This window comes from Protobothrops mucrosquamatus, unplaced genomic scaffold (genome assembly GCF_001527695.2).
Source record: "Protobothrops mucrosquamatus isolate PMUCROS unplaced genomic scaffold, P.Mucros_1.0 scaffold_178, whole genome shotgun sequence".
In the NCBI taxonomy this organism is placed as follows: Eukaryota; Metazoa; Chordata; class Lepidosauria; order Squamata; family Viperidae; genus Protobothrops; species Protobothrops mucrosquamatus.
In genome coordinates this window covers 444,112-456,673 of record NW_015386254.1, presented here as the reverse complement: position 1 = coordinate 456,673, position 12,562 = coordinate 444,112, and the positions used below count along the sequence as shown (strand labels likewise).

The 12,562-nt window shown below is 37.0% G+C and overlaps 1 protein-coding gene across 1 annotated transcript in view; it reads right to left on the bottom strand.

Annotated features, from left to right (window-relative positions):
• Positions 1 to 12,562, bottom strand: part of RIC8A (RIC8 guanine nucleotide exchange factor A) — a gene marked incomplete in the record, with an annotated part of 35,880 nt that overhangs the window by 21,810 nt on the left and 1,508 nt on the right. The window contains 2 exon segments of the mRNA XM_015823632.1: positions 2,054 to 2,101; positions 5,008 to 5,190. Of these exon segments, the coding sequence (XP_015679118.1) occupies positions 2,054 to 2,101; positions 5,008 to 5,091 (132 nt within the window).

The following is a 12,562-nucleotide window of genomic DNA, read 5'->3' as shown; positions in this document are numbered from 1 at the left end:
TGCCGTCAACCAGACAGTGTCGGTTGGCGACCCCCAGGGGGAGAGCCTTCTCTGTTGGAGCCCCCACCCTCTGGAACGAACTACCCCCAGAGATCCGGGTGATTCCGGATCTCCCCTCCTTCCGCCGCGCCCTCAAGACATGGCTATTTCAGCTGGCAGGACTGGCCTAAGGGGTATTTTAAATTTGGTTTTTAAATAATTTTTAAAAAAAGGAAGAAAAGGCCCATATTAATATTTCTTTTTAACTACATTTTAAATTTTGTATATTGTATTGATTGTTTTGTTTTTAAATTGGCTGTAAGCCGCCCTGAGTCCACGAGGAGAAGGGCGGGGTATAAATGTAATAAATAAATAAATAAATAAATACTATTGAATGTATGGGAAAAAATCAAGAAAAACCTTTCAAAAAAACATTTCGAAGTTATGTCACTTCAGTATAATTGGCTATTGCCTAATCAAATTTTAGAGTTTTAATGCATTATCATATTTTTGCAGTGAAATGCATCTGATTGACATGTGAATTACTTGCTAGCTGCTACCAATGATCATTTCCTTTACAATTTGCTGATGTGTGCAAGTGGTTTTGCATCATTTCCTGCCTTTTATATATGCCATATGCTGTGGAGAGTTACATCTGGATACTAAGGTGTATGATGATATACAGTGAAACAGAAATACATATTACTACAGAAATATATATAGCTATTTGATTTTTTTCCATTTAGACACAGCATGCACATAGACATACAATAGGAGGAGGAATGTGTGTTGGATATTTATTTATTTATTTATTTATTTTACAAAATTTATATGCCGCCCTTCTCCCCATGGGACTCAGGGCGGCTCACAGCATGTTAAAACAATATACAGAATTACCCCTTCTAAAAACCAATTAAAACCCAAATATTAGTGGCTGTGACTATTTAAAATCATTAAAAATTATCCCTACTTAAAATTCACTTTGAGTTATTGGCCACTTTGAGTTATTTGTAAAAATAATAAAGATGGGAAATAAATAAATAAAATGAAGCTAACTTGTCAGACTCTTAGTCCATATAACTCAGTAGTGTCTACTTCAGTTGGCTGCAGCTCACCCAAGCTGTGTTTTCTCAAGATTTGGGGAATTATTTTGGGGAATTTCTGCAAGCAGTGCCTGTGTACTGTCACTAATCACACTTGGCCACTTCCAATTGTTGTATGTTCATAACTTCTAAGAAAGGAGCTTTATTTAAATAGGAAAATCTTTTTAAACTGATAGAATCTCCAGATCTTTATTTATGCTTGGAGGTTCTGCAGGACTAAGAAAGAAGAGAGTCACTGCATTTCTGGCACTGCTGCTCCAAGAACATCTGTGCCCAATTTGCCAGCTATGGAAGTTAAAATCCAGTTTGTACTGGAAAATGGGAAATGATGCTGGATTAATTGGAACATAAAAACAGAAACCTGCACACAGCTGGAACAGCTGATATTTTGCGGCTCTATGTATTTGTGCGTGCGTATGTGTAAATGAGTAATTTTTTCCTGTTGTATTTGCATTAATCAACATAACCATATCAAGACTGATACTGTATTGATCCACAAGCAGACACTCTCTGGGATAGAGGTAACTGGAAGCCTTATAAATTCATACTGAAAATCAAAATAAGATGTTCAGCTACCAAAGTATTCCAGAGTAGGCCATTTGGAGCCCTTCGAATATTGTTGGACAACAGCTACCCACTTTGTTCATCATTAGCAATGCTGGCTGAGACTACTGAAAGGTGCAATACATCTAAAGGGCCACAGATTGTTGTATACCTTAACCATCCTTACACACAGATAGATTTAATTCTCACTGGACATTACCAGTCTTTCTCTTCTTCTGCAGGCACTCCTGGACTTCAAAGGCAAAACTGTGTATTATGTTAAATATGGCTTAAAATGGCTATGCCCCAACTCTCCATATTTTACAGTGAAGAATAGTTCATGACTTTCTTCCATCCAGAATCCAGAAATTATTATTTTTCACACCCAGTATTCCTGGTGGACTACCAACAATGATACAACAACATACCTTTCTTTCTTCCTGTTCTTCATCATCAAAGGTGAAACAAGGAGCATTCTGAGGAAGCAAAAATGAAAATTCCTTGAATGAATTAAGAAAATAATTTTCTCTAAACATAAGAGAATTTTTTAAAACAAATGACAATCAATTTCTTCCAAATACTTAGCAACTCAGATGCTAGCCAATGAAATGTAAAGCTGAGTGAAGAAGGAAAGAAAGAAAAAGAAACGTTAAGATGGATTATTACTTTCTAAGTAGCTTTATTAATTGGGGCAGTTATTTTCAAACCTACGGTACCTTTAAAAAAATCTTTCTATAACTAGAATAGAATAATAACTTTATTGTCACTTCGAATGTACACTAATCGGCATACATTAAAATGAAATTTTGTTGCATACAGCTCTCAAAGGGTCACCACCTCCAATATACACTACATAAATATATATTTGTTTTTTGAAGTAAACTCTGGGCATTGTAAAATATTTTAAGGCATATTCTAAGGTAAATAGTCAGCTCAAACATGCACTGGCTTAACATTATAATTTAAACATGGACCAGATGATTACCAAACTTTTTCTACTACTGCATATTTCAGATGAAGATAATGAGCAAGACTTCATGCATAGGTTTGCCTCTCATTATCTTTTTTTAAACTGAGGCATTTCTCATTAGCCTGTAATGATATCCCAGGTGGCCCAGTTCTTAAACTGGGATTTTTGTCCAAATTTTCCCAAATGGCAAATATCTTTAGCTTAATAGAATTTTCTTCCCAATTGCCAATTACATTCTGAAGAAGGAAATTTAAACGACTTTGTCAATTGCTTCACTTATTTAAATTGTATTAATATAATTATTATTCCATTTTTGAAGTCCTTTAATAACCTCACTTCATTTGGCAATAAAAAATAGAAATTCAAAGCAGTTTATTTATAAGGAGACTATATTTCTACGCCATTTCTGTTTTACTGAAAACAGAGACATCAGCTCTAATATAATCCAAGAATTTTCATTTATCATAGCATATTTTATCCCAGAATTTTTTTAAAACAAAATGCAATTAAAGGCAGTTCTATTTCTATTCCTCCATAAATGAAAACCTCCAGCTTGCTATCTTGAAAAAACATGCCTAACACTGTTCTCAACAGACTACTATAGCCAGTTGGAAGCTAGAGGGACATCAAACAATCCATTCTCAGCTACTTTTGGGTGGTGACAGCTTGAAAGAGGAACATGGGCTATAACTGCTACTTTTAGAATTATATCAGCTCTTTTTGGAACAAGATATATTTCTCTGTTATTATTAACTAGGAAAGGAATTGCCATATGTTTTGCTTTATCCATTATGCAGTACCTTCTGGAGTTATCTGGCACAAATTCTTAGAAAGCCTCAGCATTAGCCTCTTTCCATATTGAGAGGTACCCATGAATCATTCATGTGTTTTCTGAGAATGGCATCTACCCACCACATACTGGGACTGATGGAGAAACATGTTAACAAAGGTCTCAACTTCTTTGTAGCGCAACAATGGAACTACAATCACATATTCTCTAAACAAAATTGTTAAAAACAACCAGTATCTGAAAAGACAAGAAATATCCGATATTTTATCCCCCAGAGTAAAAAGTATTTATATTGTCATTACAGCAGTTAAAGTTTTCACCAAGATAAAACTTCCTGGTTGAAAATTTTCGACAGTTCTGAGTAGCAGAACTCATTCTCTCACAGCATTTCCAAGGTTCGATGGTTAACAATGTTTTTTAAAAAATGTTTGCTTGAAGTTACAGAGAGTTCCTCCCAATTGATGGATAATGGCCAAATATTGTATAAAGGTAGTTCTTGACATGCAACCATAATAGTTATGTCATGACAGCCATATGACCAACCTTATTACTTTTTTGTGGCAGTTGTTAACCAAATCATCTAGGTTGTTAAATGAATCTGAGGGAATGCCACGGTTGTTAAGCCGCAATTTTTAAGCAAACCAATGGTTCGCTATGGGTGCCATTTTGACAAAAAGCCAAAGTGCAAATCGTTTGGCAAAATATTGTAAAATGCAGTCACATGACTGCTGGATGCTACAAATGGTTATAAATACAACTTTGTTGCTGAGTGCTGAAGTTCAGTCATGGGATTGCTAAGGGGACCTGATTGTTGGATCTTTGAATCGGATCATAAATCCCCTTAATTGAGTTGGATGTAAGTTGAGGACTACCTGTATAGCAGCTTCACAGATGTGTATGAAGAGAATGCAACCTACCAACTGATATTCATATTCCTTCTCTTTCTCCTCTTTGAAAATAACATTTTGGGTTACATATATTACATGCAGCTATTCTGAAAATCTGTTGCAGAGAAAGTCACAAAGATGTATAGAGCAAAAGTATCCTTGATAAAATCAAATATAAATCAATCCACAACTGCATATTCATTACAGTTTGATTTCAAGTTCTTAGAAATGTTTAATACTGAAGGGCACGTTTCAGGTTGTGTAACATTTTGAAGCAAATCTAATCACCACAACCATTTATTTTGTGATATCAGTTGTTATACGAAAAGTTCCAAGGTTACGGCAGATTTTATCTAAACCAATAATAATCAACCTAATTCTTTACATACACAACTTCCTAGGACTGTATATTTGTGAATTCCATACACCTGCCTGCCACTTAGGGTTTTTTCCCCCTTTTTTCATTTGAAATGTTCTCCTCACTATTTCTCTGACATGATTCATTCTCGCAGAACAGCATAATTTTGCTATAGCACCCCAGCTGCAGTTCATTTTGAGAAAGGAAGGGAGAGAGTAACCCCAAATACCTAGGTTAAAAGATTAATAACAAGAACATATTACCCAATGATACAGACAGATGAAACTGAAGGGAGAATCACAAGAACAGCCTTAAAACGTGCAATGTGAATTCTTCAAGACTCCATCGGGGTGCCTCAATTCCCAATGAAAACTCACCTCCTGGTTGTAGATCTGTAGCACCTTGAGGACAGTATCTTGCTTCCCATTTTCTACAGTCTCTAGCACAGCTTGGAGTGTCATGTCTGCCCAGAGGAACGGGGGCCGACCGCAGTGAAATGTAGTAGAAGGCTTTGTGGCGTGGCTGGATATTTACTGATGCAAAGAGTCCTTGTTAAACAGCTGATGAGAAGAGGGAGGAACATTAGCGAGCCTGGCCACTCCAGGATGCCAAAGTACGAAGCAGATGGAAGCTCCCAGTAAAACCAGCCAGTAGCTTGCTATCTTGCTTACACACTAATCCTCTTCCTCTTTTGGCTTTTCAGCATTTTATAAATGTCCTTTGAGCAAAGCATTACCTAGCTAGCCTTCCCTTCTGCCACTCCGAGGATTACCTTAAAACAGATAACTGCATGCTTTAGCTCCTCAAATCACCTCCTCCACCCATTGTCCTCATTTCTCTCTATGAATATAAAAGAAAAGAAAAGAAATTCCCCCTACAATAATAAAATGATGTATTCCCAGCAAAAACACCCATATCTCCTTGCTGGGTTCAGATGGCAATACATTTTCTGGTGAAAAAACATGGGAGGACTGAAAATGTACTAAAGCTGTGCTCACCAATCAGAGTATCTCTCAAACTGACTCATCCCTCAGATTCAAATCTCTGATCCTGCTTAGAAAACATGAGGTGGGGGGGGTAACCTTTCCACCCTAAGGCCTTAACTCTTTGGTTGCCAAATTCTCCGCATCTCTAGGTTCAACATTTGGTCTGTGTCACCATAAAGACAGTAGCTGTTTAAGAATGCAGATATATGTTTGTATCCCTCCAGTAGTCATGCTAATCACAGTCCATGTCACAGTATGTGATGGTAACAACTGTGACAGGGGAAGGGGACCGGCACACTATCAAGGCAGATGCTAGAAGAGCTTGCCACAATCGTAATGCTTAACCTTATGATTTAAATGAGCCCCCCCAACTCTTCAGTTTACGGATCCCTTCACAAAGTTTCAGATTGTTCATCAACCTTCAAAAATTTATTATATGAAAATAATTTAATGAACACTGCTTTAACTAATAGTACTATGAATAACAACAACAATGACAGATAGACATCTGGCCCACAACACACCTGACATCACTATTGTGGAAAAGAAAAAGTCTGGTTCATTGATATTGCAATACCAGGTGATGCACAAATTGAAGAGAAACAGGGGGGAAAATGAAATATTGTGATTTACAAATTGAAGTTCAGCAATTGTGGAGGAAGAAATCAATGGTTGCACCAATAGTAATAGGAGCCTTTGGAGCAATACCCAAAGTGCTACCTAGACATATGGAGATTTTGAACTTATTAGACCTGAATATTCCGAATTTGCAAAAAACCATTTGGAACTGTCTATATACTTAGATGTTACCTTAACAGCTCTTAGGTCCTTAGTTAGGACCTGAATTGTTAAGTTTTTAACAAACTGTGAATCAATTGAAGATGAAATAATAACAACAGCATCTTGGACAATCCCAATGACTCTTGGAAATCAATAGTGGCCACTTTGGAGTATCTTCTTTTAAAACATTTAGATCATTCCCTATGTAGAACCTATTCTGACTTTTTATAGTGGGGGATGTGAGGGACTGAACATGGTGCACATTTCATTTACTTATGTACCTAACTAACCAAACTTCACATGGCTTACAGAACTTATATAGCAAAAACAGAATGCAACATCAGAAGAAAATTAACTCAAATAGCAATTAGTGGTCAAAAATTAAAATTATGCATTTCTGACAAATGGCACTGCTGTGTAACATTAATCCCCAGAGACCCTCTGGAAGAGCCATATTCTAATCAGCTAATGAGAGTCGCTAGGGGAATGGGACATCCTTGTTCAGGAGGCAACTATTCCAAAGCAGAGGTCTCCAACCTTTTGGGCATCAGGGACCGGTTACGTGAAGAGAGGTTTTTCCGCAGACTGGAGGGGACACGGTTTTGTGTACTGTCTGTATCCTGTGGATGGGGTTTTGCTTGTTTGTGCAGACCGGTTGCTGGTATGCCGCGGCCCGGTACCGGTCCACGGCCCGGGGGGTTAGGGACCCCTGTTCCAAAGGACAGAAATTACGGAGGATCTGGTGATCAGGCCCCTGCATACTGTACCTCCTAGTGGGGGGACTTTTCGCAGGTGCTCCCTAATTGTCTGTGTAGGGAGGCAGAAAATATTAGATAATTTGTTGGGTACAAACCAGAACTGCAAATAACAGTTCCCAGAATATCACGAATGTTACTATTTCAGTCACTTCTCACTTTCTAAAGTGTTTGTCCTTCACAGTTTACATATTTGCTACGGAAAACACCAGGCAACTTAGTTGCCAAAGTAATGATGAAGTGGTTTTAAAATAAGCAAACTGTTTGTTGTTCTTTATTTAAAAAATTCAAGAACAGCATAAAACAACATTTAAATAAAGAGGAATAATGTGTCAAAATGTGTATATCACTGAGCAACTGCCAGGATCAGCAATTCTGGCAAAAGGTTCCCAAAGCTTGGAACAATCTGTAGATTGTAGATTGTATTCCTCCGCAATTGTTTAAAAGAAGCAACAACATTTGACTACTCCTCATACTATAAACATGCAGCAGAGAACTTGAACATTTTAAAAAACAAATTAGATTATTGTAATCAACTTTCTTCTGAGCAGAGAACTGATACAGAATACCTCCCCACCCATCACAAATAATTTCTACATACAGCCAATAACTTGTAACCAGAATTGGCTGTTGTAGCCCTGAAATCCAATGAGGAAGAAACTTCATGGCATTTACATCTAATTTAACATATTTTTAAATGATACAGAAACTTCTGATCACACAATTTCACTACAATTTTTCAAATCTACAATTTTGATTTGTTAATAGGTAAGTGATAAAAAATTTCAGTCCCAGGCGTTAAAATCAGCCGAGATAGGAAAAGCCATCCTTGTATATCATCTTAAATGTTTATGTTTCACCTGCTCCTATATTGTTTTCTTGATTCATCCAAATAATTTCTGGCCTATTTATTATCAGAAATTAGTTTGTCTTCTAAATTCTCTGAAATCAATTTAGTAACTTTTAGAAATTATGATTAGGATTTGAAAAGTCTCCACCACAATTACTAAACCAGATTAAAGCATAAAAATAAGGAATTCTGTGGAGCAGTGGTTCTCAACCTTTTCTTCACCACAGACCAAAAGGCCAAAAACTCCCATGACGCAATTCATTCCATTTACTGGAAATGAGGAAACAGAGGCCCATAGGGGGGTTTCTTTGTTGAAACTGGAAGGGCAGCTGTGTTGGGGGGGACAAAACATCAGGAGAGCAGTAGTACTTTTTCTGATTAAGAAATTTTATTAAAAGACACAAGCTTCATCTCATGAAGTGAGGTGATTCCTTTTTATAAATCTACTAGTCAGAAAAGGTGCTGCCCGGCTCCTGATTTTTTTTGGCCAGGGTTTTTGTTGCTATTGTTATTGCTGTATTTGTTTGAATAAGTCATTATATACCAATATATAAATTGTACTCTGTATATTTAGTCTTATTATTCATCAAAAACCAAAGGCATTCTATTTCTCTCTACATGTTTGGCCCAGGTTTCTTTATGCACATCAATGAACAGGTCACAGATATGTTTACCTCTAGTACAAAATTCCCTTGTGCTCAATTCATATCCTGAAAGTCGCAGGATTCATTATGGTTTTCAGGATAAGAGTTGTAATAGATTGTGAACCAAGGTCCTTCACCTTACAGTATTTGGAACTGAGACTGAGACATTCTGACAAAGATATTTGGGGCATATCTTGCCACTAAATCTGTAACAGTCACCTGTAACTCTACCACTTCACATTTTCTTCGGAAAAATAAACATTTTGAAAAGGCTGTTTCAGGTTTTTAAAATTTCAATTTGCAAACAGAATATAGTGGAATACTGCAAAACAGATAAGATCTTTACACAAAGATGAATTGGCAAATTGGAAAACTCTAAGGTTATAATCAGGTCTGACATCTGTTGAGCGGTATCACTGCTACTTGCATGGTGAGACTCCTTCAAAATTCAACATCTAGAATCCCTTAAAAACATTCACACACTCCTCCACCAGCCATTTATCCACTCTTCTTAGCATAATAGATAATTTACTTAAAATATATTATGCAAATAGCCTTTTTATATGCTATGTATTTTAACTAGCAAGAATAGAAGACAAACACTTTTTCACTATATATTCCATTCTAGCCAGCACCATTGTCCTGGATTAAAAATTGTAAATATAAAAAAAAGGCTAACTAGAAGCGAAAAGCAAAAATTACCTTCTTTATAGCATTGCTGTCTTTATAGTCACAGTTATTAATTAAGATTTTTGTTTCATTTTTTGAATGAAGCAACTATCCCACCTTCCCTCAATCCTCATAATGCAATTTTCAACTGAGAAGACACTGGTGTTGTTTTCTTTCTTCCGGATAATCTCACTAGCAGAAAAACAGGGAGAGCAGTGGGGAATTGTAATGCAGGGTTACTGATCCAGAAATTATAGCAAAGAAACAATTGACCTCTAGGGAGCTCCACCCCTTTAACAAGCTTTCCTACAGCTGCAGCTACTGTACAGCTATCCAAGGCTGATTGGAAAGAATTCATACAAAACTATACAAAAATAAAATCTAAATCATGGCACTGAACAGACTGTCAGCTGCATCCAACTGGATCTTGATTCAGAGACAACAAATCAGCATTAAGCACATGAGAAGGCACCCAAAAGAATAAGAGTTTAGACGAAGACTTGAATTTTTAGCTTTAGAGGCAACCGACTATAATTCTTCAGAGGGTATAGGAGCACTGTGTCAAAATCATCTGTGACAGAATATACAGGTAGTCCTCAACTCACGACCACAATTGAGACCAAAATTTTTGTTGCTACGTGAAACATTTGTTAAGTGAATTTTGCCCCATTTTACGACCTTTCTTGCCACAATTGTTAAGTGAATCACTGCAGTTGTTAAATTATTAACAAGTGAATCTGGCTTCCCCATTGACTTTGCTTGTCAGAAGGTCGCAAACGGTGATCACATGACCACAGGACACTGCAAACGTCATAAATGTGAGTCAGTTTCCAAGTGTCTTCATTTTGATCACGTGACCATGGGGATGTTGCAATGGCCGTAAGTGTGAAAAAGTGTCATAAGTCACTTTTTTTAGTGCCGTTGTAACTTCGAACAGTCACTAAATGAACTGTTGTAAATCGAAGACTAGCAGAATTAGTCAAGAGTCACTTCTACCTTATGATTATGTAGTGTAGACGTGGGTATTTTATGCCTCCTCGGCCACATCTGGCCCGTTGGCTGTCCCTGTCCTGCCCACGTGAAGTCAATCGGAAATTAGAAATCAAATGCAAATAAGTATAGGCCATGCATGCAACACCACTGCATCGCTTTTATTTTGAAGGCGACTATTGTTTTTTTCAATTTATGTGCATGTGTGGGTGCCTACACACCTTCACAGCACTCTTGGTTCAGCCCTAGATAACAGTCCCAGTTTTTCATGTGGCCCCTTGGGAAAATTAATTGCCCACCCCTGATGTAGCACAAGGCTTTTTTAAACTGATCCCTTTTTGATAAGTAGGGAGAGGAGAAAGAATCAATTATATTATTATTTCACTTCCACTACCCTTCATTCACATTCCGTAATGTTGGCCATGTTACACTAGGTTCAAATGTATTTATCCTACTACATAAGGAGTCCATTTACATATAGGAATGGAGCATCACAAACAAGAACTTCCCCGTCACCTTCTTTATAAACCATATCTAGTTATTGGTAAAGAAATGCCCCAAAACCAAATTACATCTCTGGAAAATGTGAGATCTTTTTGAACACTGAATTATTTCAGCTTTTATTGCAACATTACATCTCCATGACAATTCATCTGAGTTTGGCGAGACTTGTCTCTATAAATTTTTATCCTTTTCAGGAAACTGACTCCTATCACTTTCTTTTGATCCTAGCAGAATTATTTTCCTTCTATCTGATCCTTTCTGTGATTTTGTTAAAATCTGAAAATAAGTTAATCAAGACAGATTCAAAGTAACAGTTTATAAATCACTTCAGGATTTAATCTGAAATTATTGATTTACATCTATGACAGAGGAGCAAAAGCTACACCTTATTAGCATTCCTTTTGTGACCTTCACATTCATTTTTGCATTTTAGGGAATGGGATGGAAGATGGGTTTTTAAAAGATAATAATATTCTGCACCTTAGAAATACTTGCATCCATTTCACCCCTTAAAACTTCTTAATGTCCCTTTCAAAACATGTTTACTCTTACTTAATGTTTGGAATATGGGCTTCTTGAATACATTCATGTCTGAATAAGTGTTTGGGAGGTTTTTTTTAAATAGATGCTGCTGCTTTTTGCATAGTATGCAAATCAACATAATAAAATTGGCTCTAACATCAGTGTTTTCCCTTTCTGCTGAGCAACACACCTGCTACTGCTGTACTACCATATTTGCATGTGACACCTGGGCATTCTTGCTTGCTAGGACAAAAATATATATTTATTGGCAGCACTTTTGCAAGTGGTTTTGTAAAAGAGCACCATTCAACCATCTAACTGTCAAGCAGTATTGCAACTAGAACAAGATATTGGAAACAGATGTTAGGACTTCTGTAGACCAACTTATTCCAAAGGAGATTTGCTTGACAAGTGAGAGAAGCAAATTGGATTTCTGTCACAATAATGCCTGAGGATAGGTAAAAATAAAGGTTTCCCCTGTCCAACCATTTCTGACTCTAGTGGGCGGTACTCATCTCTGTTTCTTAGCCCAGGGAGACAGTGTTGTCTGAAGACCCTTTCAGTGATCATGTGGACAGCATGACTGTAAGTGAAGGCACACAGAATGCTGTTTATTTTCCACTGAAATGGTATCTATTTATCTACTCACACATGCATGCTTTCAAACCACTAGGTGGACAGGAGCTGGGGCAAGTAATGGGAGCTCATCCCATTGTGAGGTGCTCGGGTCTCAAACCAGCTGACAAGCTCAGCATCTTTAACCACTGAGCCATTGCACTGCTGCCTTAACATAAAATATGAAGCTTACTCATCTTTTTTTTTAAATGCAGGTTTAGTAAACTAGGTTGTGACAGTTTTTTGATCAACATCAACATTTTTTGTGTCATCAAAGCCAATGTCAGCTCTAAACAACCACACAGATACTTTCTCCAGGATGACCATGACTATTTTCACCAATAATAAAAGCACAAGAACATGTAACAGCAGAGGAAATGATTTTGATTTGATTTTGATTTTATTAGATTTATACCCTGCCCTTCTCCTGGCGGACCCAGGGCGGCTTACAGCAAGCTAAAAACAGATAAAGACCCTACAAACACCATTTTAAAATATAATTAAAAGAAATATTAATTTTGCCGTTTCATTTAAAATTTTGTTAACACCCAATATAAAATCAAATTAAAATCCAATCTAAAATACCCCTCAGGCCAGCCCCGCTAGCTGGAATAGCC